Source organism: Pithys albifrons, chromosome Z (assembly GCF_047495875.1).
Source record: "Pithys albifrons albifrons isolate INPA30051 chromosome Z, PitAlb_v1, whole genome shotgun sequence".
In the NCBI taxonomy this organism is placed as follows: Eukaryota; Metazoa; Chordata; class Aves; order Passeriformes; family Thamnophilidae; genus Pithys; species Pithys albifrons.
Genome location: NC_092497.1, coordinates 52212957 through 52240296, shown reverse-complemented (window position 1 = coordinate 52240296; position 27340 = coordinate 52212957). Strand labels below are relative to the sequence as shown.

Here is a 27340-nt window from a genome sequence, read left to right as displayed (position 1 = left end):
CCAAAACGCCACCCAAACATTCACAAAATGCTAACCAAATCCCACAAAACGCCAACCAACTTACACAAAACGCCACCCAACTTCCCCAGAACTCCCTCAACTTACACAAAACGCCACCCAACTCCCACAAAAACCTCCAAACCTTTATGAAACAGCCGCAACTTTCACAAAACACCCTCAACTTTCTAGAAATCACACTCAAACTTTCACAAAGTGCCACCCAAACATTCACAAAACGCCACCCAAACATTCACAAAACGCCACCCAAACATTCACAAAACGCCACCCAAACATTCACAAAACGCCACCCAAACATTCACAAAACGCCACCCAACTTCCAAAAATAAGCCCCACCTTTCACAGAACACCCTCAACTTCCACAACACATCAGCTTTCACAAAGCAGCGCCCAACTTCCACAAAGCAGAGCCCAACTTCCACAAAGCAGCGCCCAACTTCCACAAAGCAGCGCCCAACTTCCACAAAGCAGCGCCCAACTTCCAGAACACAACCCCAACTTCCACAAAACACCACACACACTTTCACAATACACCACACAAACTTTCACAATACACCACTCAACTTCCACAAAATGCCACTAACTTCCACGAAACACCCCCAGCTTCCATAAAATATCCTCCAAACTTTCATGAAATGCCATCCAACTTCTAAAAACCACCTCTCAGCTTCCACAAAACGCCACCTCTCAGCTTCCACAAAACGCCACCCAACTTCCACAAAACGCCACCCAACTTCCACAAAACGCCACCCAACTTCCACAAAACGCCACCCAACTTCCACAAAACGCCACCCAACTTCCACAAAACGCCACCCAACTTCCACAAAACGCCACCCAACTTCCACAAAACGCCACCCAACTTCCACAAAACGCCACCCAAATTCCACAAAACGCTCCCCACATTTCCACAAATCACATCCAACTCCCACAAAACACAACCCAACTCTCACAAGTAAAACCCAACCTCCACAACACACCCCCTGAATTTCCACAAATCACCCAACTTCCACAGAACACCCCCCAACTTTCACAAAACACCCTGAATGTCTACACAACATCCCCCCATTTCCACAAAACACCCCCCAACTTCCCCAAAACGCTCCCCAGTTTTTGGAGGCATGTCTGTTTAGGCACAGCTAGAACAGGTATTTATAAAACTCGGGCATCATTTTATCTTTCCTGACCACCATTTCAGAAAGGTAAGTAAGAAAGCAGTAAAGTTTGTATGGACTTCCCTTAATTATAATTATTCTTATTTTGATGCCTCCAACATGACTTGCAAACATGGCTTTACAAAATAAACACATTTCAGAGCACATCTCATCTAAATCACATATGAATTATTTCTGACTTGGGGAAGTTTTCCATCCACTCAAAAAAAAAAATCAGCACTGATTCATTACATAAACCATATATATCTCCAATTATTGTGCATCAATTAGTATAAACACTTCAAAAATTATTTAGAGATACAGGTATGGTTTCATTTAACCAGAATAATTCAGGAGGAGGTATAAGCCAAGTTGGGAGGGAGTGTCGACCTGCTGGAAGGCAGGAGGGCTCTGCAGAAGGATGTGGATAGACTTGAGGGATGGGCTAATTGCAATGGGATGGAGTTCAACAAGGCCAAGTGCAGGTCCTGCCCTTTGGCCACAACAACCCCTGCAGCGCTCCAGGCTGGGCAAAGAGTGGCTGGAGAGCAGCCAGGCAGAGGGACCTGAGGGGACTGAGGGACAGGAAGCTCAACAGGAGCCAACAGTGTGCCCAGGTGGCCAAGAAGGCCAAGGGGATCCTGGCCTGGATCCAAACTAGCGTGGCCAGCAGGCCCAGGGCAGTGACCCTTCCCCTGGACTTTGCCTTGGGGAGGCCACACCTTGAGTGTTGTGTTCAGTTCTGGGTCCCTCAGTTCAGGAAAGAGATTGAGGGGCTGGAGTGGGGCCAGAGAAGAGCAACAAGGCTGGAGAAGGGACTGGAGCACAAGCCCTATGGGGAGAGGCTGAGGGAGCTGGAGGTGTTTAGCCTGGAGAAGAGGAGGCTCAGAGGTGACCTCAGCACTGTCTGGAACTCCCTGAAGGGAAGTTCTGGCCAGGTGGGGGTTGGTCTCTTCTCCCAGGCACTCAGCAATAGGACAAGGGGGCATGATGGGCTCAAGCTCTGCCAGGGGAAATTGAAGTTGCAGAGCAGGAAAAAATTCTTTGCAGAGAGAGTGCTCAGGCATTGGAATGGGCTGCCCAGAGAGGGGGTGGATTCCCCATCCCTGGAGGTTTTTAATCTGAGCTTGGCTGTGGCCCTGAGTGCCGTGATCTGGTAAAGGGACTGGAGTTGGACCAAGGGTTGGACTTGATGGTCTCTGAGGGCTTTTCCAACCCAATCCATTCTGTGATTCTGTGATTGTATGATTTTTAAACATGTAACTTTGGTGGGAAGGATCAGTTCATGGAAAGAACCCACTGAACAACAGGTGAACCAGGCACTTTACTCAGTCAAGTGTTCTCTGCTGCCAGTGCAGGATAATTGCAGTGCATTTTCCAACCCTTTGTCCAGTCCCTTTGTGAGTGAGGGACACAGCAGGGGCTGCCACCACTTCCTCTGGAAAACACTTGGGCAGGAAAACAAATTGCCCCATCAGAAAACATTCCCCAATAATATGCCTGCGTTTTCCTTTGCTTTCCATCACTGCATTACCTCAGTTTGCCTCTCCTTGGACCACCCAATGCACTTTTGGCATGTAATTAAATGTTAGGGGAGCAGAGCCTTAGCAAGCTGTTCCAAAGAAGGCACAAATTATTTCAAATACCACTGTTTGGTACAGTCATGAGAACAAAAAGTCAGTATGTGGCACACTTTATCATCATCCAGGGACTACTACCAGCCTTTAATCCAAAATTATTGATATTCTCTCTACCAGAAGACTGGAAAACAAATATGTAACTGCAGGATAGAAATGAAAAGTAAAAGTTTTTTAAAAAGACTTTTGAAAACAGAGTATTTCAGATTTATGCATCTTCCAAACCCCTGAAAAATTACATGCATTAATTATATAAATTATATAAGAATGTTTCAACATCATTAATCACCAAGCTGAAAATTATGCTTAAGAAAATCAAGTAACTCTGGTGACACAAATAACCTTGCTTCACACCAGCCAACACAGATCAAATCACTCACCTGTAACACTGCAAACATTGCTTTTTAAAGCTTAAAATTTTCTAACACTCACTTCTGATGCACTGCCACAGGAAACCTTTTCTTACTTATGGCAAATTGTATCTGTTTCCCAGGTACTTACTCTGTACAGAAAGCACTGCTGATGAGAAATTCCAAAATATCAGGTAGTGAAGTGAATTGATAAGCACTCTATAGCTCAAGGTGTAACAATATATTTCAGAAAATTTGGGGTTATTAACTAGAAACCATTAACTCCATTATTGAACACTAAGCAGAACATTCACTGTGGAAACACAACCAACCACATCTTCATGCATGTTCTCCTGCTATCTCTCCTCTTGTTTTATATCAAATCACAGAAACATTTTTAAGAATTTTAAGACTAAATAAAAATTACTTAAAATAATTAATGCAATTTTTATAATAAATTAACTCTTAAGAATATTAATCTCCTACTCATTTTATATCAAATGACAGAAACATTTTTAAGAATTTTAAGAATAAATTAAAGATTATTTTAAAATAACTAATAAAATTTAAATAATAAATTAACTCTTAATTATCTTTAAAGAATATAAATCTCCTACTTGTTTTATATCAAATGACAGAAACATTTTAAAGAATTTTAAGACTAAACTAAAAATTACTTTAAAATAACTAATAAAATTTTATAATAAATTAACTCTTAAGAATATTAATCTCCTACTCATTTTATATCAAATGACAGAAACATTTTTAAGAATTTTAAGAATAAAGATTATTTTAAAATAACTAATAAAATTTTAATAATAATATAACACAATTATCTTAAAATAATATGAATCTCCTACTTGTTTTATATCAAATGACAGAAACATTTTTAAGACTTTTAAGAATAAACTAAAAATTATCTTTAAATAACTAATAAAATTTAAATAATGAATTAATTCTTAAGAATATGAATCTCCTACTTGTTTGATATCAAATGACAGAAACATTTTTAAGACTTTTAAGAATAAACTAAAGATTATTTTTAAATTACTAATAAATGTTTAATAATAAATTAACTCTTGATTATCTTAAAGAATATTAATCTCCTACCTATTCCTGGGAGTTCAAGAAAATATTCTCACCCTCACCCTGCAATGTCCTCAAGGTTATAATTTGTTTATTTGTAGGCGTTAGTTTAGTACATCAGAGCAAAAAAGGTGCATTTTCACCCAAGAGATGACACCTTTTCTATAAACACTCTTTTGACACCCAAAGTTAAAAGCACACAAAACAACCAGGAATCTTTGCATTTTCAGTTTCTTTGGCCACATTATATCCCCAAATTGACATAAAGATGTTTTCATAGTAATTCAATTTCTCATAAGCCTTAATTGATGGAAACAGGTGAGCCCACATACATGAAGGTATTTTTGCTTAATAAAAATACAGTGTGTATTTAATCTGTCTTGCATGTAGAATGTATTATGTGTGACACAGACAAAAAAATCTCCAGGATTCTTAAACTTCCTGCTCTCATTTTCTAAGTATAATTTAGTCCTAAACTTGCAATCCTGGCCTAGACCCTGAACAGCACTCACAAACAACTCACGAGAAGTGTCCAAAATGGGTTTATACTCAGTATAGATAAATATAAGGAAATATTGATAAAGCAGATTGGAAGACTTGTATCCCTTAACCTTTGGCACCTCAATAGCCAATTTGGGCTGAAAGTCCCTTTCCTGCACAAAGAAAAAGGCATTTAATAAGGTACAGTAAAGAATGGAGCACAAACTAGGAGGATTACCTTAAATGTGCTCCTTCCTCGGGAATGTTTTAACACCAAACCACAATCTGAAGTAACCAAAAAGTGTCTAGAGATACAAATCATAATGGTTTCTCTTTTGCTTTAAGAGGGTCTTTTCCCTTGCAAGGAACCAGCACAGAACCACATTCCTATTTGCAATGTATTGCATTTCCAAGCAGGAAGAAAATTTCAGCCTTAGCTTTTAAAATATTTAAAGTAATAGGAAATGTACAAAAATGTACCAAGAAGATCCTTCTCATAGCTTAACAGCCAAATTTAAACATTTAACTACTTACAGAGCCATCCTTCAGTTTTCTTTCATAGGAGAAGTGACACACCCTGTTTTCTTGATCTCTTGAAATCACAAAGTTGTATCTGCCAGCTGATTCCTCGCCAGCTACCAACGCTTTCTTCAGCTCTCCCACATACTTTTCCTTGTCCATTTCCATGTCAGCAGCCTCCATAGATATTTCTGCTTCAGACACTATCAGGAAGAAACATGTGAGAGATAAATACTCCTATGTGTGTGAACATGTATATTGTATATTTATTATATATTTATTAATATGCACACCACCAGATATATATATTTTATACACATTTTAGGTACATACTGATGGCGCGAGAGAACCCAAACACAGGACTTTGAGCCAAGTTAATGTGAGATAAGATAAAAAGGTAGATTCTTTCATGTCCAGGCTTAGGGCTTTTAGGAATATACATGATGACAGCTCCATGCACCCCCCAAACACTGATTTCCATGGTTTTCATAATATGATCCTTTCAATTATTACTTCACACATTTCTCAGTCCAGCCCCAGTCCCACCCCTGTTCCACCCCCAGGATTTGGGACTGGGGTTGTTGAGACCCTCTGTCTTCATCAGCTCTTCTTCCTTGGGCTTTTGGAGTTCTTCCAGTGTTCTTAGACTCAAGGTTGTTGGTTTATGTTTGGTCTTGTTCTGCAGGTCTTTCTGATAGTCTTCAGCTTTTCTGCCTTGAATTGAGCCTAAACAGCTAAAAGAATTTGAGCTACTGATAAATGGCAGAGGTCAGGATGTATAAACAATGAACTTAAGCTGCTGGTATTAACTTAGTAAAAATCTACAGCTACTGTGTTCCTAAAATCTACAAAATGTGAAAATCAAAAAATCAAAAACCCCTTTGGCATCAATACAGACACACACCAACTACATCATCTTTAAGGTGCCTTCCAACCCAAGCCATTCCATGATTCTGTGATTCTATGAAATATTAGGAGATTATTCTTTGCTTGCCATACATCAGTGTGCCATTTCCACCAATGCAAAGGTAGCAGGAATGCTCTGTCTTCCACAGGTATTAGGCTCTGCCCCTTTTTTTTTGGCTGAAAATGCTTTATTGCTACTCATCTGCAATTCTACCTGCCTAAAGTGAATCTGAAAAACACAAATTTTCCATCAGAGATACAGAAATAGATAGAAAAGAGATATAGAGATGGACACAGAGATGAAGAGATGGATGAAAACGAAGAAAGGAACAAAAAAGGAAAGGGAAAGAGAGGGAGGGAGGGAGGGAGGGAGGGAGACGGGGAGAGAGAGAGAGAGAGGGAGACGGAGGGGGAGGGGGAGAGGGAGGGACGGAGAGAGGGGAAGGGGGGAAGGAGGGGGGGGAGGAGAGAGGGGAGGGGGGAGGAGAGGGGGGAGGAGGGGAGGAGAGAGGGGATGGGGGGAGGAGAGAGGGGAAGGGGGGAAGGAGGGGGGGAGGAGGGGCGGGGGAGGAGGGGGGGAGAGGGGGGGGAGGGGGGGAGGGGGGGGAGGGGGGGGGAGGGGGGGGAGGGGGGGCAGGGGGGAGGGGGGGGAGAGGGGGGGGAGAGGGGGGGGAGAGGGGGGGGAGGGGGGGAGAGGGGGGGGAGAGGGGGGGGAGAGGGGGGGGAGAGGGGGGGGAGAGGGGGGGGAGAGGGGGGGAGAGGGGGGGGAGAGGGGGGGAGAGGGGGGGAGAGGGGGGGAGAGGGGGGGGAGAGGGGGGGAGAGGGGGGGAGAGGGGGGGAGAGGGGGGGAGAGGGGGGGAGAGGGGGGGAGAGGGGGGGAGAGGGGGGGAGAGGGGGGGAGAGGGGGGGAGAGGGGGGGAGAGGGGGGGAGAGGGGGGGAGAGGGGGGGGAGGGGGGGGGAGGGGGGGGGAGGGGGGGGAGAGGGGGGGAGAGGGGGGGAGAGGGGGGGAGAGGGGGGGGGAGGGGGGGGGAGAGGGGGGGAGAGGGGGGGAGAGGGGGGGAGAGGGGGGGAGAGGGGGGGAGAGGGGGGGAGAGGGGGGGAGAGGGGGGGGAGGGAGGGGAGAGGGGGGGGAGAGGGGGGGGAGAGGGGGGGGAGAGGGGGGGAGAGGGGGGGAGAGGGGGGGAGAGGGGGGGGGAGGGGGGGGAGAGGGGAGGGGAGGGGGGGGGAGGGGGGGGAGAGGGGGGGGGAGGGGGGGGAGGGGGGGGGAGGGGGGGGAGGGGGGGGGAGGGGGGGGAGAGGGGGGGGAGAGGGGGGGGAGAGGGGGGGGAGAGGGGGGGGAGAGGGGGGGGAGAGGGGGGGGAGGGGGGGGAGGGGGGGGGAGGGGGGGGAGAGGGGGGGGAGAGGGGGGGGAGAGGGGGGGGAGAGGGGGGGGAGGGGGGGGGAGGGGGGGGGGGAGAGGGGGGGGGAGAGGGGGAGGGGAGAGGGGGAGGGGAGAGGGGGAGGGGGAGGGAGGGGGACACAGAGAGAGGGAGACTTTTGCTCCCAACTTTCCCACTGATCTGAGGGGTGTGGGATTTCCATGGGCAAATCTTTACTAACAAATAAGTGCTGAGCAATACTTCAGTATAGTTTTTTAAGTAGGCAGATTCAAATGTGTTAGGTCCTTCAAAAGCAAGAAAGCAAAGGGATGCAAAGTAACCAAAATGCTTTGGAGTTATGAGAAGGGAAAAGAAAACAGGAAAAGAAATTTATAAAAATTAAATGGAAAAATGGAAAAACACTCCATAGCACTTAAGATGTGCAATGACAGGCCTGTGGCAGTCTGAAGTCTGTCACAAAGTTTTCCATGTTATCCTTAAGAGAAAACACTTAAAAATGAGTTTAGAAAATGCTGTTCCTTTCTTCTTTTAAAAATACAAGAGGAAATCTAATTCATACAAGCCTAATATAAAGTAAAATACAAGGCAGGATATACAGAATTTTACCAAATCTGCAACAATGCAAACGTTCAGCAGATGTCTGAACATGTGGAAATGTTGTTATACATTAAAAGAATGTAGGATACAGGAGTGCTGTGAAACATGCGTTAGAATAAATGACAAATAAAATAACCTCACAATCACTGTTTTTCAAGATTTTTAAAACTTTTTTCAAGCATGAAATAAATGTTATCAGAAAGGCTCAAGAGTTTAACAATTGCCAGCTGTGTCTTGTTTTTTCAAAACTGAAAGCAGCACTTCTATTTTTCATAAAAAAAATGATACAGTGGAACTACTGTCAGGAAAAAAGCTAAACCCAGAAGTCAAACAGCAATTAGGATTCACTCATCCTGCAGAGCTAACAATCCACCACAAACAGCAAGAACCAAAACATTTTTATTTTAATATAAGCTACAGACACCAACCATTTCCTCATTAGCCAAATTATTTGCTGTACGGGACAGTGGACAGAGTTGAGAAAGGCCATTGGTATGTCAGAATGCCCTTAAAACTCCCAAAACAGAATAGACAAAAAATGCGGAATCACTTCAGCACGAGGCAGAAGGGCAGAAAAAAGTAAATTTGAAATACTTGCAAAACAAATGTTTGTCCAGAATAGTGATTTCAACACTGACGATAATTTAGCTAAACTTTTAATGAAGAGAAGGAAGTTACAAGAACAACAAAGCACTGTGGGTTTTTTCTCCTGTGGTGCCTGTAGAGTCCTGCTTGTTCCTTTACCTTATAAAACCAGCAGAGCTGATCAATCATTGGAGAAACATGAAATGTGTAAATCCATTTGGCTGCAGTTCTTTAACCCAATACCAAGCCAATACACTACATTATGTTGCATATTTGTGTGTTTCTCTTGCCCTCCAACATTTACTCCCCCCCCCCCCCTTCCTTTAAACAGAACCCCTGACACTTTTCATCATCACATTAAATACACAAAACCCATAAAAGACAACTCCATTAGCAGCTCTCACTCACTTCCTGGTAGGTCTTGCCAAGCAAAATAATCCACAGCTTGAGAAATCCAAAAGGGATTTCCCATAGCAAGAATATTCTGACCGTTGCTTTCCCTCCTCCCAGGTTTTGAATTTAGAACCTAAGCAGGGTCAAACATGATGTAATAGCTTTAAAAAGTGACCAAAAACCAGTGTTGTATGTATGAAAACAGAGACCTGTGAGGCAGGAAAGGCTCTTTCACAAGAACATCAGCTCCTTATGAAATTATTCCATGGACTACAGATGAAATTATTCCATGGACTACAGATGAAATTATTCCATGGACTACAGATGAAATTATTCCAGGGACTACAGATGAAATTATTCCAGGGACTACAGATGAAATTATTCCAGGGACTACAGATGAAATTATTCCAGGGACTACAGATGAAATTATTCCAGGGACTACAGATGAAATTATTCCAGGGACTACAAGTTCAGTAGGAATTCCTCATAAAAGGATCTGATTCTTCCAGAGGAAGCGGAACCACTCTCCTTTGGATGAGTACCCAGAGCTCAAGCTAAAAAGTTGTGGGTTTCTTTCTTTCCTTTCAACAGAGTGAAGTCATGCTGCTTTCACTGGCCCTCTGTTTTGGGAAATGGATTATCCAGCCATTCTGCCAGATGCAGGAAGTCAACAAAATGAGAGCTGTGTCTCCATATTCCTTCTATATGCTCCCAGCTATCTTGACATAGCTTGCACTTAGAAGGATAAGAATTGGCTTTCTGTGAATTTAAACTGAGTTTTAAAGTCACGTAAGAACAATAAGAAGATTTTTCAAACAGAAAAATTAGTATGCTCAGTTAGTCAAGGATTTATCATGTGAATACCCTTTCTGTTATTTTCAAAATACTTAATTTGACTTATTGTCAAACCAAGAAAGAAAAATCTTTCATACGAGACTTCAGGGAATCAGGATAGAATATATGTATTTGTCTTGTGCAGGAACTCCTGATCAGTGGTGTGTTTGAAATGTTAAAAGGGATCTGGAAGGGCAGATTTTATTTATATGTAGACATATATATATTTATCTGTCTCAGACCCATATAAAAGTTTGGCTTATGTAGGAGAAACTGGGGAGAGGCAACAGCCACTGGGCAGGGAGAAGGGAGGAAGAAGCTACATGGACACACAGAGTTACAATTTAGATATAGAGCCCAGAAAATATTTTTGCCCATAATATGCTGTAAAATATATCATTTTTTGCCACCTTTGAAAAATTTTTATCACTGAGAGAAGGGCTTGAGATCAAGTAGTTGACACATTTCTTGAGGAATACACAAATATTTTCTTTTTTCTTTAGGTGTGAATGAGAGAAGCATCCACAGATGCAGAGATCATCCTCTTACTATTCAGGTTGCTGAGTGGAAAAAATAAATCCCAAACGCTACTTTTTATCTTGTTCCTTTGACAACTTATTGTCCCTTCTCCTTCACAAAAACTCATCTCAGTGACAAATATAATTAACTTTAATTATTAAGATTTAATGAAAACACTTAATAAGCATTTGAAAGTAAACCCCTTCCAAATTGAAAATGGAACTTCCACACACATTTGATCCAGAATCTGGAGAAGACACAGGAGTGGTACTTCAACATCACTCCAAGAAATTACATATTCTTAAGAACAAACAAAAATTTGCATGTCCCTGTGCTGAATTAATTTGTATTAGCTTTGACACACAATCTCTCCAGGTTTGAAAGTTCTCTGATCACGTCCCAGCAGATCATGAACTTCCTTCTCCAGCAGTGGGGACATAAAATGCCCATAAAATGGTTTTGATGCAAGTCATGGGGTCACAGTTTAAAAACAGTGATAAAGAGCAGCAATAATTTAAAATACTTTTTTTTATTTACATCCTTACCTGTCCCAGTCCATGCACACTGACCATCACTAAGGAGTAAACCAAAGCCAGTGCCTAAATCCTTTTCCCATGATACTTGTAGAAAGTAGGTTGCCTCTGGATCAGAAACTGGATGAATTCTGTTCAGAGTCTTCTCCATTTTCCCAGCACCTGTTTAAAAAGTAAGATAATCCTGTTATAACCAATGGGGTGCTTAGCAGCTTTACATAATTAATTTGGGAGTTGAGGGTGGGGAATGAAATCAATAAATTTAGGCATATTTGTAATTTTATTCTACTTTCCTCCAGTTTGCCAGAGAACTGATGACATTGCAAGCACAAAACTGGATTATAGTAAGGAAGGTTTAAAAGAACAGTGTCAACAATTACATATATTTGAATTAAGAATTCAAATTAAGAAGCTGTCAGGGATCTGGGGAACAGGAAATTACAATACACAAGCACTTCCCCCATGGCTCTGTTTCTAACTTACTATCACCCAACATACAGCATATTTAATGTAATTCAAAGTAATTGATATTCATCTGAAACACTGACACATGAAAGGCAACACCAGCAACCCAAAGAAAATACTTTAAACACTGGGTGCTGTGGGGAACAAAATATGTGATGCCACAGTGAGTTTTTTGCTCTGTAGCAAAGCAACTTGGGAATCTGTGCTTGACATAAAACCTCCTAAGGAATCCCATTTATACCCAGTCCAGTCTGAGTGAAGAGACTGGAAGAATGTTCACCCACACACTAAAAATAGCCTGTAAAGGCAGGAAAATAAACACCAGCTGAGGTGTTTAAACTACATGTACTGAGTACAATGATGCTCAGACAAGGAGGATAATAAAGCTCTATCCAGTTTTCCATCTGAAGTGTAGCAATAAATAATCATGACCAAGATCAGTCAAATCTAGATACAGATTTAACTACCTCAGGCCTCACCAAAACTTGGCATTTTCAAGTTGGGAAGAACAGTTTTAACTGCAGTTCACTGACTCTTGCTCAGCTCAGCACCCAACAATATTTGAAAATGCCTCTCACTTGCTCCAGACAAGTGCACAGTATTCAAAAGACACAAAACTATGAATATAAGACTTGGTTTTCAAGCATAAAGCTTTGCTATTTACATCCAAAAGCCACCACTGTGTTTACTATTACAGATGTCACACCCCACCATTCTGTTCCCTGAAAATGCACCAGGATCTAAAAAGTTACTCAAAAACAATATTGAAAAATTAGTAAAAAAAAAAAAGGCTTCTATTTCCATCGCCAAGCAACCAACTGGCTATTTCTGAAATTCTACAGCATGTCTGTGGACCTGTAATCAAGCACAAAAAAAATTAAATATTTGGGGCACAGACAACTGGAACAATATCTTTGCTATTGGTGATTCTAGAAATAAATCCAGTTTAAAGAATTGTAGGGCATTAAGTGCCTGGACATGGGTCAATAAGAGCACAAGGCAAGAAAACAAGTAATTCATGAAGCTTTGTCAAGCATACAGACATGTATTCTCCTTTGCCTGACAGATTCCCCTTTGCTTGTTGCTTATTCTGGAAAAACGTGATGAAATATTGTCATACAAGTCCTTCTGTGAAAGACAGTGTTTGTAAAAAGACTTCAATTACTGTTTGTTGCGTAAAGATTGCAGCACACAAGGTAATGACGCATTTATATAGTTCTGTGGGGAGTTTTTCCTTGTTCTACTTGATTCTTATGGCAAAGCAGAGCAGCATTCAGTGAAAATCACCTGCACCAGAGGCTTTGTTGTTAACACAGGCTGTTTATAGCAGAAAACAAAGCAACAGAGTTAGAATTTCTATTTACATAAAGGGAATGAAGTGTCAGTCCTCAGAAAAACTGAGGTCAGGAGTCACACAGGGAAGAAAGAAATCTATTTATTTATTTAAAGATGCAGGGTCTCTAAGGCCTGAGACTAATTTAATTTAATGCAATAATATCCCATGCATTTGGCTTCACACAACAGCACTTTACTGGAGTGATGTGGAACAGCTAGAAACTAAGATTCTGCTTAGACAACATCCCTAAGAGGTCTCTTGCCAGTGTAAAGGAAAATTCTCTTAACAGAGCTGAGAAATTCACACACAATTTGCACACCTGTGGTAAAACACAACCTCAACAAAAACCCACTCTGAGGAGACACACACAAAGCAGAAGAACATCCTGTATTTCAAAATAAACGCAAAATAGCATTTTCCTGCTTTTCCACATTTTACTGTGTGTCTCTGAACAAACAATTTTCCAGGAGAGTGTAAAATGAAGGCCCTTTCTCCCAGCCTTGATCTCCCCCAGTGCTTTTGAAAGGACTATCTCTTATTGCTTCATGTTTAGAAACTACCTCAGTAAGCAGAGCTCAGCCTGGCTTGACATCTCCAAGCACTCCAGTGTTCCAGCAAAAGCTTAAGGACTCTTGGCTTTACAGAATGGCTATTACACACTTTTCTTCAAGAGGAGGAACAAATCTTCTTCATGAAAATCAGTCTGAGCTACACAGCACATGAAAAGAATAACATTGTACCTTACTGCTTTTCTGAAAACCTGTTTGTAAACAAAACAGCAGCAATAAGAAAATAAAACTCTTTTCCACAAACCTGGAAAAGAACTGGAAAAAAACTCTTTCATGGATTTTAGTGTAGTGTTGAGTAAATGGATAAACTACACACAATCACAGCAAGAACACAGCAAAAAAAAGCAAAGGAGTTACCCAACCACTTCGCAACTAGCAATTATAGAAAGAAATAATAGACACTAAATCAGAGCATATTCATTATTAATTTACCATAACGTGACTGCAACCCCTCCTAAGGCCACCAATATATTTCCAAAACAGGAATTTCAGGTGAAAGAAACTGGAAATTGGACATCCCATCTACATTCCAGTAACTGCTCAATGTCTTCAAAAGGTGTATTGCTCTACACTTCAAGAGCTGAGGTAAAACACCCTCCTCAGAACTGATCCATCCCAACCCACCCACCTGCCCACTGAATTCCCTCAGCACCCATCCCATCACTTTCCACTTGTGACTTTTCATACATCAGTCTTCTACCAAGCTGAACTTTCATTATGAAACAGAGCCAAAAACACAAAGGATGACGGAGAATTGAAATTTTCAGATATAGTTTCACTTTTGCGTCTTTGGGTGGGAAGGTAGAAATTGTATTAATGCTTAAAATGGTTAAAACAGACATCTGAATTTTGTTAGTCTGACTATTTAACAGACCAGCTTCCGGAAAAGCTTGGTTGAAAAAACATAAAATCATTGCACAAAAGCAGATTATGTTTTAATTGCTACCCAATAAACTAAGTTACTGTAATCAGACTCACTATTGCAGTCCAAAGAGTACCTGAATCCATTAGACCAGAGGAGCACCTTCAAGTGTGTCCCAGTTCAGCAGGTGGGACCAGTTAATCCCTGTGTAGGTGTGACCAAAGCTGTGCATTCTAAACCCTCTGGGCCATTGCCCAGGAACTGTTCCCAATGGCCCATTGGCAGAAGCTGCCCAGGGCACAGCTGAGCCCTCAGGCTGGGAGCTGGCTGGGAAAGAAGCCTGGCAGAGGAGCTGGGAGAACTGCCCTCCAGGGACTCCTTGGCACCTCCACACCCACCTGAGGGCTCAGCTCTGCTCATGGGCCAGCAACCATTCCAAAATCTCCCCTGACTGGCAGAGTCAGATCCCCCAGTGTGGAACTCCCTGCCCTTTGGGAGGCACTGGGGGCTCCCACCCAAACCTGAGGGGAGACAATCTGGTGGTTTTGGGACTTGGGGAACCACTCATGGGATCCAGAGGAGGAGCAGAACCTCGAAAGGAGACTACCCCTCTCCACCAGACTGTGCCATCATCTGCACCAACAGGTTTGTCCCTTCCTTTTTCTTTGCACTCAGCGGAACCACATGGGGGCTCAGCACAGGGGCCACCAAACCCCACTGTGTTTGTGCCCCAGGGGGCTGGGTTACACTGCTGGGCTTGTGCGGCAAAACCAATTTCTTTTTGTGCCATTGCATTTATTGTAGTATTTTTATTAAATTGTAACTGATTTATAATCTCTCCTGAGGTGGTTTTATTTCTCCTGCTGGTTTACCTTTAAACCAGTACAAAGTGCCATTTCACATTCACCAGTTCTGTGGGTTCTTTCCATTCACTGTGTCAGTGAAATGGGAGCAGACAGGGGAACGTTTCTCCTTTCCCTCGATTCTGCCAAAGAGCTGCAGAGGAACTGAAGGGTTGGGGCCATAACAAAGCCTGTGTTTTACTCCTGAGGGACACAGGGGGTCCCACCAAACACCAGCACCTCACCACGCCACAGCCACGGACCCAAGACCTGCAGGTGGGAACAGCCGAGTCCCACCCCAAATTTGTACATCAGAGACTTTATTGAGGCCCTCGAACAGTTGAGGATTGAGCTGTTTATCTTTAGCACTTTGTCCCTTTGCTCTTTGGCTTCTATAATCTCCATTAGGCAATGTTTCCTTCTGAAGAGAAATCAGCTGTTGGCTGGTGCCTCTGCCCTGGGAACAAACGCTACACACAGGGGCTTCTGAATAAACAAGACACTTTTAAAACTGCTCTACAAAGGATTTTATATGTTGTTTTGGATAGCACTAAGCACAGACCAAAAGCCAGATTTTTCAGGCTGCTCCAACACAGCATCATTGATGATATTTTGAACATCAGCACTTTATTTTTTTTTATTCCACGCAGACTAATGGCTATTTTTTTTTTCCAAATTGCTTGGGCTGCAGGTGTTCCAAACCTCAGCAGCTCTGCATGGAAGGAGGCTTAGAGACCAGAAAGAGCTACTATGTCTTTGAAATGAAGCAATTAACTTAAGTGTTTTCTTGTTGAGAAAAATGGGAGTTCGGAATAGAAGACCACACACTGCTATTAGAGCCTATGGTTTGATCCCTTCTGACCAGAACAACCACACATCAGAATCTAATAATCAGAAGAGAGTTAATAGTTAACTTCTAATCAGGGAACAGGTGCTGTTCAGGGGATGCTACACATGCTTGTAAGTGGATAATTGGAGAATTGAAACAGTCAAGAAAAACTCAGTATTGCTTTTAAAGACTAAAACTAGCTATTACCACATTTTCTAACAGGAGGAAATAAGATAATGCCTATATTTATGCATATTTCCAGTCATATATTTCACACAAATTGATATTCTCTCGTGGTAATTTAAAATTCCATTAACTCCAATACTTCAAGAGAAAGAGCATTAAAATAGCTGACAAAAATTTCAACTGTGAGTCCATTAATCTTAGAACTATTGATCCAATAGGGACTCCTTTTCTCTTTTCTCTCTGAAAGAACAACAAACAAGAAGAAAACAATACAGCATCTTTCCTGTCCCATCCCACAACAAGACTCCCATTCCCTTGGCCACAATATTTGTTGCACACTGAAAAAATCTTCAATAATAACTTTTATCTGTAACTTAAAGATAAATCTGAACAGCAAAGGAAAGAAAAAAAATTAGAAAGAGCTTTGTTTCCTAATGAAATTTAGCAGGCTAAGGCATCTTAATATCACATGCATCCTAAATCATATCTAGTGGTTCTTTTGTTCTACTTTGCTCTGTATTAGAAGCACAAGGATTACAATTTTGTCAATAATGCAGCTTTGCCTTGCAGATAAATGAAGAAAAAATTGGCACTGCATATGAATTAGTGACTGAGTGAGTTTAAAACTTGGTGCAGGAATGGGCCTTTAAAATAACTCAGTTCTACAGAACAAAAATTGACCAAGAGATTGTGGACCCAACTGCAGAATCGAAGCTCACATGGCTCACATTTGCACTGCTCCATTCCCTCTGTTCCACAAAAGGATTGGAAACATGCACATACTTTGTGCAACTGTCCCCTGCCATTAAAAAAAACCCAACAAACCACAAAAAAAAAATAAATCTTGAGCTTGTCAGACTCTGCAGGACAGCAAGATATGGAAGATTTTTCACAAAAGATCTGGAATCCACGATAAGGAACAACCCTTGTCAGACTTATTTACTACAGTCACCAGCTGAAAAATGAGGAGAAACAGAAGGAAGCAGACAGTCAACAACCTTTATAGTAGGAATCTTACTAACAAGCCTTGATCTTAATTGTAGCCTGGAGGCAAAGCCCACCCTGGTGTCTTTCATCCCTTGAAGTCTCAGGCCTAACCCACTACCCACTCCAGGCATCCAGCCTTGCCAAGCTCACTTATGAGCATCTACATTATGCTGTAATAAGGCTTAAAAAAAGGCCTTCAGTGTATTAAAATAAACACCCAAGCAGGCAATTATACTGGTATACACTAGCAAGTAAGGGAGTATCCAAATTGATTTATAAAAGGGACAAACCTTTCTTTTTCACCCTTTTCTACCAACTCTTTCCAACACTAATGGCTCAGTGAGTGCACAGTGTCAAATCCTCACTTTCCAAGATCACAGGATGCACTAACTAAGAGTTACAAACCTGTAAAAAACAAAACAGAAATAAAATTAAGGCACATAGTAGACACGTTTCCTGACAGAAAGGTTAATTTTAGTAGAGAAGTTACTAAAAATGTGTATATAGAAGGGAGCAAAGATCAAAGGCAACACCCAGAGCAGGTCCCAGAGGGCAGGTCTGAAACGGGAAGGCAGCAGGCGTGTCTCAGAGAGACAGACTCCCCTCCTTTGCTGCCTCTGGGACATGCAAGTCCCAACAAACACTTTACAGCTCCACTTGGGTGCAGAACATCCCGTTTTCCCAAGGTCCTGCCAAAGCCCAGGTGGCACTGTGCCTTCCCTTGGGAACCTCAGGCTATTTATGAAGAAAAATAACTCGTTCCCCCATTAAAAAAAAATCAATATAAGCATATTTCAATCTCCCCATACTCTGAAAAGACAGCACTAAAAGTGACACATGTTTTGCAGAGAAAAGGTAGAAAAAGGAAACTGTGCCAGATGCAACTTCTGAGCTCAATGTATCCAATTAGTAAGAACAAAGATTTGGGAATTTCAATACCTCAGACATATTTTTAAAAGCATTTCTGCAGTTCTCAGTAACTTAGCAGTACCCACTTGAGGATGGTAAAGTTGAGGAAATTTTGGGGTGGAAAAAAAGGAAAAAAAAGCAGCATTCTTTAATCCCCCTCGGTCCAACCAAAAATACTGCCATGCATATGTTTTTTTGATGTATATTTGGATAACACAGTAGTCTGGTTGAGGTATCATCTGTTTTCCAAAACACTGCCTTCTTTAGGATTAAATATTATCAGGATATTCAACACAAATCTGCCCCACAGATTTCCTTTGTTTGCTACTTTTTAGTCTCCATTATTACAATCCCCACATTTCTCTAAACACATTAAATTTAACATCACTGAGCAAAGAGTTACACTAAAATCTGTCTTTTTTTTTTTAATTTTAAAGTCGAATAAATTCAGCACTACTGAATCCACAATAGCTCCATAGGCAAGAGCAGCAAGTCTGAAACAAAGATAAATGGCACAAAGCAATCAGAGTGTCAGGTGGATATGGATGGATGTAATTCTGCATGTAAAGTTTCTGCAGGGCTTTGAGAAATTGAGCCCAGCAACCTGGAAAAACAAGTTTCACCAGATGTAGCCCCTTCAGTGGGACAAGGGCAGGTATAAATACAAGGCCTTACACATCCTCCTTTCCTCCCACCTCCACACCCAAGACTTTTCAAAGAGATGGATTATTTTAATTTCACGTCCCTGTCAAATTAATAATAAAAAATAGGCCCAGGCTCCAAATTGCTTCATCTTGCTGAGCTGTTTCCTAAGGCATTTCCTTTGAAGAAAATTCCTGCATTACCTGGTCTTCACTTAACAAAAGTTTTATTATGTTTTTCTTTCCATTTGCTATTTATCTACAGCAAAAGGCAACATCGAGCTCCCTGAAAACAAGAAGCTCACACTACTTAAATTTATTAATTTTAAAATTGTAATTAGTTTTGTTTTGTCTGACCCACAAGGAAAAATAATTCAAAAGACGTGTCCAACGAACTGAGATATTCCCTTTCAATGCACTTAAATTTAAATTAAATGCCACGTTTAGCACTTGGCATTGAACATTAATTACCTTCTTGATGGATTAGGCTGAATTTGAAGATAAGGCAAAAAGACATAAATATCGAACACCCATTTCAGTTGTTTCCACAGGCACCACTTTAGCTTAGGCTTTGTGACAATGCACATTTAACCAACAAAACAGGGCAGAAGCATCAGGACACAAGTCCCACAACCCCACAAAGCTCTTGTCCCAGTCCAGCAGGTGGGACCAGTTTATCCCTGTGTGGGTGTGACCAAAGCTGTGCATTCTAAACCCTCTGGACCATTGCCCAGGAACTGTTCCCAATGGCCCATTGGCAGAAGCTGCCCAGGGCACAGCTGAGCCCTCAGGCTGGGAGCTGGCTGGGAAAGAAGCCTGGCAGAGGAGCTGGGAGAACTGCCCTCCAGGGACTCCTTGGCACCTCCACACCCACCTGAGGGCTCAGCTCTGCTCATGGGCCAGCAACCATTCCAAAATCCCCCCTGACTCCCAGAGTCACATCCCCCAGTGTGGAACTCCCTGCCCTGGGGGAGGCACTGGGGGCTCCCACCCAAACCTGAGGGGAGAGAATCTTGGCATGTGGGGACCTCTGGGACCACTCATGGGATCTAGAGGAGGAGCAGAACCTGGACAGGAGGAGCCCACCCCTCTCCACCAGACTGTGCCATCATCTGCACCAACAGGTTTTTCTCTTCCTTTTCCTTTGGACTCGTGGAACCACGTGGGGCTCAGCACAGGGGCCCCCAAAGCCCACTGTGTTTGTGCCCCAGGGGGTTGGGTTACACTGCTGGGTTTGTGGGGCAAAACCAATATCTCTTTGTGCCATTGCATTTACTGTAATATTGTTATTAAATTGTAACTCTGACTTGTAATCTCTTTTGTGTTTGGTTCGTTTCTCCTGCTGGTTTACCTTTAAACCAGCACAGCTCTGAGCAAACAAGCAGCTTTGTTCTAAAATAAACAAAAAATATATAAAATAAGTAAGGACACAGTCCCACAGAAAATTCAGTGGCCACTGAATCTACACCCTGAATCACCCCTTATGAATCAATGGGTAGTCAGTCAGCACTTGGACTGAAAATCACATTCGGGGAGGAAAGGGGACACAAAGAGCCTCACAGGAATCACTTGAACTCTTTACATCTTATGTTCTGTACACAGAAAATATAAAGCCTCTCAAGACACATCAGCTCATGGCTTTCCCAAGTAATAATGCTCATGACCCTTTCATGTGAATTTTTTTGTCCTTACTATGGACTAGGGGAAAAAAGCAAGCCCTAAACAACAAAACTCTACTCAAAAATTTAACTCTTACCACAACACTTGATGCCAAGCAGGGAGTCTGCTTCAGGAAACCAGCTTTTCAATATTAGTTTTCCCTCCCATCTATGAAGAATGCTTGCTCTGGAGTGAAACAAAATCTGCAGAGGACACAGCAGGAGTACACCAGGGGGAAATGCCACTGGGGCTTGAGCTGAGAAGGCAATTAAACACTGATTAGGAAAACACAGCACAAAAGTGCTTTGACACTGCACCAGTCAGAGCTTTGAGGTTTGAAATGTAAATTATCACAAAGCAAGTATGAGCAGTACCAAAGATCTCAGGGTGCTGTCTTAAGAATGTAAGTCTAAAGACTCTGAAATAAGGCAGGTACATGAGCATGAAACACCCAGGCCTTTGAGCAGAACAGTCACTGCCCCACAGTCCAAACAGACTTTTCAGTGCAGTTTGGGGTAAAATAAACCCAATGCATTCCCTTCTCTTTCAGTGTTATCAGCTTCCTTACTTGTTTTGTACCACCAGAAGCGACAGAATCATGACATAAACCTAAAATTAACTAAATATATATACAAGACCCTGAGATCAGCTCAGTTGGTTAAAACCTGGTTGTAATAATGGCCAAGGTCATGGGTTCAATCCCCTGTGTGGGCCACTGACTGAAGAGTTGGACTCGATGATCCTTGTGGGTCCCTTCCAGCTCAGAATAGTCTGTGAAATGTCTGTGAAATGAACACTATAGAAATTATATATGTGCATATATAGCACACAGTATACTAAACATATAGATACTATATATATACTATTAAGTATACACTGAAAAAATTTCTACCTTTTTATTTAAAGAAAATGCAAAGAAAGAATACTTTTAGTATAGTTGAGGCTAATACAACAAATCCCCAGAACAGCCAAGATTAAAAGAATTGCAAAATATAAAGCACATTTTTCCTCTATAGACTTGGACCAATACAAAGGGGAAAAACCCTTTTACTACTCCTTCCTTCAGGAGATTTAAGTCAAGTATGTCCATCACCAAGACACACAGGAATGCTCACCTGGTTCCCTGCCTCTTATCCCCATAAGTAACTATGTCAGGTCTCACAGAAATTAATATTTCTACCCAGCTGTGCTGGACTCTGTGAATTAAGGTCCAGTTTTTCAGCTGGGGAAGTTTAGCACAAACCCACACAACGCAGTTTTGCTGCCTCCAAGGACTGCTGGACCTTCCCACCTCAGCTCAGCCATCCCAAGTCCCTGCTCAGGTTTTTGGGAGGTTTCCACCCCAGGCCTGACACAGCTGAAGGCGTTTAGAAAGCCCCAGGTTCCCTCTTTCCTGTCCAGCTGAAAGGGGTGGCCTCCATAACCAACCCTTTGTGGACCTGCAAACAAAAAATCCCTTTCATAATCATCTGAATAATTTTTAAAAAACAAACAAACAAACAAAATGCACTCAGAAGAAAAACACAAGTGCAGCCTGTGATGGGATATATAAGCCTTACTCTCCCGCTAATTGCATTAATTTTGGTATGCCAATGTAGCCAGCAATTTGGCTGATTCTACATCAAGGGCACAAGAGTTCTCAGTCTCTGCAATCTTGAAATCACATCAGATCAGTCTCCCTTTTCCACTGTTTATTTCACAGTCTCTGCTCTATCCCTGCTCATTGGACACTCCTTCACAGAAAACTCATCTAACACCCTGCAGAAATACCCCAATACTTTTCCACACTTTGTAAATCTGGACAATTTAATGAAAAAACACTTTTTGAAATCACTACTTTGCCTTAAGTGGCAGTAACAGCAGGGACCCTTACTCAGGCACACACACCCAGAATGAACTTTTTCTTCCCAATTTGGAACTTTTCTTGTAAGACAAGTTCTTTGTGTTGATCACATTTGACTCTGCTAGATTAACAAACAACAGTAATTTGTTTTGTTACTATTTTCTGAATTGTGTCAATATGGTGCCACATATAATTCAGTAACTCTTTTGTGCCTTGAGGTATCTTGGACAGCTAATTACATTAAATTATCTGACACCATTACATTAAATTATCTGACACCATTACATTATCTGACAATACCTTGCACTCATAAGCTGCAAATTCACAGGTGGTTTTTACCACCTTTTCTTTTTTTCCACCTCACACACACAGACAAAGGAGGTGAGGAAGACTAAAATTCAGTGTGACATCCTGATTATAATTAACAGGAGTTAAAAGACACTGGTTTTTAACCCATGAAAGGGACTCAGATCAAATTGCGGATGGAACTAGAGAAAATTCTTATTTTTTGGTGGGGAGAAATTCATCTCAAGACACATTTAATGGTGTTTTACAACAGCTGCCTAAATTGGATTCTTGGTTATCCAATGAAGTTAGTTCAGATTACAACTTATGCACAAGTTTATGTGCTACCCACAGTGTCAGCAAGCACCACACAATTTTGCCAGATACATCAGTGAAGAAATCACAGCTGCATCCTGTTCACCTTGAAGAATCAGATAACAATTGGAGTTCTTGAGAATATCACCCCCAACTCCATGTGATTCAACCCACTCTTCAAGGACAAGTGTTGCTTTTTCATCTGGGGCTCCTGAGCTCTAAAATAACCCCTTGAAAACATTCCCCAGCTACTGCTAATCCCTAAGTGACAAGAGCAAAGGATTAAAATTTCTCATCTTCAAGTGGCACTGAAAGATAACAAGGACATCAGAAACAGGCACTGAGACAAAACAGCAGGTGCCCCTGCAAGGCTTGTGGCACATCCATGAACACCTCACATGGATATTTAGGCATTACTTCAGTGAAGTCAACAGGCTGTGATTCTGTGATTTCAGTGAAATCAGAGTCACAGACTATTCTAACTTGGAAGGGACCCACAAGGATCATTGTGTTCAACTCTACAGTCAATGGCCCACACAGGGGATTGAACCCATGACCTTGGCATTATTACAACCAAGTTTTAACCAACTGAGCCAATAAACCAACCTGAATTATCTCACCCACAGTGAAATGGAAGTTTTCTGGTCCAACAGCCACTGTAAAACATCCAGTGCTCTTGCACAGTCTGTGTCAGAAGAGGGGACAGGGTCACCTGTGTCACGTACACTGGAATTATTCCTACAGCAGGGCCAGGACACTTTGGGATTCTTGTAGTTTATGAGCTGGAGTGCCTTGCTAAGCTGCCCAGTAACCTCTGCATCAGTTGTTTATGTCATATACACATGAAACCTGCCAGAAAAATCAGAAATTTTAAGGTAAAGGAATTCCCACGGCTGTAAGAACACTCCTTATCGCATATTACCCAGCTCAGTAAGTTTCTATAAAGTATATGGTTAAAATAGCACATAAAAGAACTCATTTCCAGCAACCCAGTCAGGAAAATCGAGTTCATTCTTGCTGCAAACTCCCAGCACTTAACAGCTATTGTGGTCCATCCTGACACAGTGAGTATCATGTGCACTTTCGATGGGTAACATGGGGAGTCAGGAAACTGTACCTAAGCGTAGGAAGGGTTTTTTCCCCTTTGTCCCAGTTCAGCAGGTGGGACCAGTTTATTTCCATGTGGGGGTGATCAAAATTCTGTATTCCACCCCCTCTATTCATTTCCCAAGAACAACGGCCCATTGGCAGCAGCTGCCCAGGGCACAGCTGAGCCCTCAGGCTGGGAGCTGGCTGGGAAAGAAGCCTGGCAGAGGAGCTGAGAGAACTCCCCTGCAGGGACTCCTTGGCACCTCCACACCCACCTGAGGGCTCAGCTCTGCTCAGGGGCCAGCAACCATTCCAAAATCCCCCCTGACTCCCAGAGTCAGATCCCCCAGTGTGGAACTCCCTGCCCTGGGGGAGGCACTGGGGGCTCCCACCCAAACCTGAGGGGAGACAATCTGGGGGTTTTGGGACTTGGGGAACCACTCATGGGATCCAGAGGAGGAGCAGAACCTGGCCAGGAGGAGCCCACCACTCTCCACCAGACTGTGCCATCATCTGCACCAACAGGTTTGTCCCCTCCTTCTCCTTTGGACTCGGAGGAGCCACGTGGGGCTCAGCACAGGGGCCACCAAACCCCCCTGTGTTTGTGCCCCAGGGGGCTGGGTTAGACTGCTGGGTTTGTAGGTTAAACCCATTCCTCTTTGTGCCATTGCATTTATTGTAATATTGTTATTAAATTGCCACTCAGACTTATAATCTCTTTTGTGTTGAGGTTGTTTCTCCTGCTCATTTACCTTTAAACCAGCACACCCTTGCAGAACAGTGTTAGCAATCAAAACACCACGTTCTAATTGCCCCTGTCAGCACACAGAACTCTACCTGCTCACTGCATGTTTTCCTGCATAATTCATACCCCTCATGATCCACTACCTCCTGATTCTAGAGGGAGACCAAAACGGATTTGTAGCTGTAGCAACTATGCAAATAAGTTTTTAAGCATTCATTCCTGTGTTTGAAGACACTGGGAACAGCAGATGTGGATACAACAAAGGAACAGCCAAAGAAAAGCCAAAGAAGAGCATTATCAGCTTTCTGCCAATCGTTCAAACTGGCGTATCTCAAAGAAAAAAACATTTATAGTTTATTTGCTTTCTCCACCTCATTTATGCACTGCACGTGTGTTGAGCACAGAAAGTTGTTTATACAGATGTACCTGTCGTGTCACTCACCCACCTGTGGTATTTTGTTAAACTATTTCCTCCAATCCTCCTGCTCCTCACAAAGGGTAAGAGCCACTGGGGAAGCAAAACACAAATCCCTCCACATGCAACTGCCATTGTATTGTGATAGTTCTTCCTGCACTTGAAAACAGCCTAGAAGTTTAATTTTTTCCCCCTTTCATTATACACACAAAATTCCTTGGTATGCCCTAATACCCAACTGAGCAGGATGTAATCCCCTCACTGGAAATCCCACTAATACATTTCCTAACACCAAGAAGAACAGCCAAGACCATCAATCCCACTCTTAAAAAACCCAACAGCAACAGAGAACCAGCATTAACCACCTGATTTTATTTAAACACCTGAATATTGCAGCACAGATCAATAAAAGTGCTTGAAGTTCTGATTTATTTTGAGATTTCCCCAGACTGCAGAGCCTATCCAGAGAATTCCTGAAGACAACACCAACCAAAGCAATCCCAGCCACTTGCAACTGGTTTTCCATGACAAGACATCAATTTGGAGAAAAAAAAAGAAAGACAAATTGGAGTAACACCACCTGAAAACTTATATCTCAGTCAGAAAGACACTGCCATGGTGGGCACACTGTCTTCTAATTTGTGCCACCAAGGCTCCCACAAGATCATTAATGATCAAATTACATTTTCCCCACTACTGCAAATCATGCAGGTGAAATTTAATTTTAAAATTTATTTTAATACAGAATGTGATCAACCAAAGTTCTTCTTTGAATAGCTGAGACTGCTGGAAACTTCTGCAATGGGTTTCACGTGGGAGCTTCCCAGAAACTCTCAAAGTAGGCAAAACTACAGGGCACAAAAATAGAGGACATATTTGTAAAAAAACTACAGGAGAGGAACCCAGCTGAGCACTGAGAGCAGGTTATGGTGTCACCAAGAACTGACAGCTGGAGTCTCCTCACATGCTACAGAAAACTCTTCAATTTGAGAGACTTATTCACATTTAGATGTCCAAAAGTGAATCCAAAAATAGCCAAACAACCCAGTTTTCTCTTTCCATCTCACACATTAACAAGAAGTTCTACAGTATTATTGCCTTTAAAATCTTGGGTCTGGTGACCACCAGAGATTGTCCAGTTGTTATAGTTACAACTTCCTTCTCTTTGGAAATGTCCCTTAATGTCACATCCTTCAAACACTTTAATGTGACCAGATCCGGGATTATAATGAGGCTGTTTTCACAATTCCCCTTCTGCATTTAGAGGGGTTTTTCCCACCCAAAGCCCCAACATGTCATGAAAAGAAACAGATCCAGGGAATGTAATTCCCTAACAGAGTAAGAAGAATGAGAATAGGGTTAAGAAGTATGAACACATTATGAGAAAATGATCACACACTTTGCTAATTACCTATTCAACCCCAGATAAATTTGCAAACAAGGGACCCTTCACAGCTACTAAACAATCTAGAGAAAAATAGTAATAAATAAAAAACCAATAGAGTGGCTGAAATCCACAGATCAGAAAAGCAAGTTATGCAAGAAAAGCCACCTTAAAATCCACATCTGCTTATGATGAGCCATAATTTTCATTTTCAATTTCTGCATTTGCTGACAGTGAAAACATCCCAGTCACGTTTTTGGTGACCACGAGTCTGAGACCACAACTTTGGAGAGAAATGTAAATTGTAGTGGCCAAAATTACTGCAAATGAACTTGCCCTGCAGATGATTCAACAGCATTTTAAGTGGGTTGTCAATGTCTCACCTGCCTTAAAACGCTCAGCTTTAGTGGAACTCTGCCTTGAATCCACAATAAACACACATTTACACACGTTTTACACACAAACCCTCAGCAGTTTCAATGTGTTAAAAGTCATCCCAAAATGTTACCCTAGAATGTTGTTTTAGGGTGAAAAATTGACTTCCCCCACCAAGGGGGAAAGCAAAACCTGCTCCATATTCAGCAGGGAGGGAAGAGCCAGAACAGCAGCAAAATAATGAGGAACTAATTAAAACCAGCCTCATTAGGGCGTTCTGTGTGTCAGGAACATTTCAGTGGCACGGGACCCTCCACACTCCGAGCAACAGTAACCAACCAAAACAAAACACCCATTAAAAACCCACCGAACTCCCACAATTTCGGCGATGCACAGAACGACACGTGGCCGTGGCGTGGCCGTGGCGTGCCCGGGGGCAGTGGGGGGCTAGCGATCCCGGTTACCCCGGTTGTGCCGGTTACCCCAGGTGTCCTGGTTATCCCGCTTATCCCAGTTATCCCGCTTATCCCGGCCCGGGATGCTCCCGCCCGCTCCCGGTACCCACAGCGGCCAGGGCGGGACGCCCGACTTACCTCCTGCTCGGCCACTTCCGCCT

The 27340-nt window shown here is 42.4% G+C and overlaps 1 protein-coding gene across 5 annotated transcripts in view; it reads right to left on the bottom strand.

The window, feature by feature from the left end:
* Nucleotides 1-27332, bottom strand: part of XRCC4 (X-ray repair cross complementing 4) — a 162623-nt gene extending 135291 nt beyond the window's left edge. For 2 of the 5 annotated variants that reach the window (XM_071580524.1, XM_071580528.1), the window contains exons 1-4: nt 20371-20454; nt 17355-17469; nt 11001-11150; nt 5257-5444 (exon numbers count right to left, since the gene is read on the bottom strand). In XM_071580524.1, the coding sequence (XP_071436625.1) occupies nt 5257-5444; nt 11001-11139 (327 nt within the window). In that variant the 5' untranslated portion in view covers nt 11140-11150; nt 17355-17469; nt 20371-20454. Of the gene's footprint in view, nt 1-5256; nt 5445-11000; nt 11151-17354; nt 17470-20370; nt 20530-27091; nt 27202-27317 lie in introns of those variants that run through there. The other 3 variants (XM_071580529.1, XM_071580525.1, XM_071580527.1) reach the window with 3 other exon arrangements.
* Nucleotides 27333-27340: the final 8 nt, after the last annotated feature.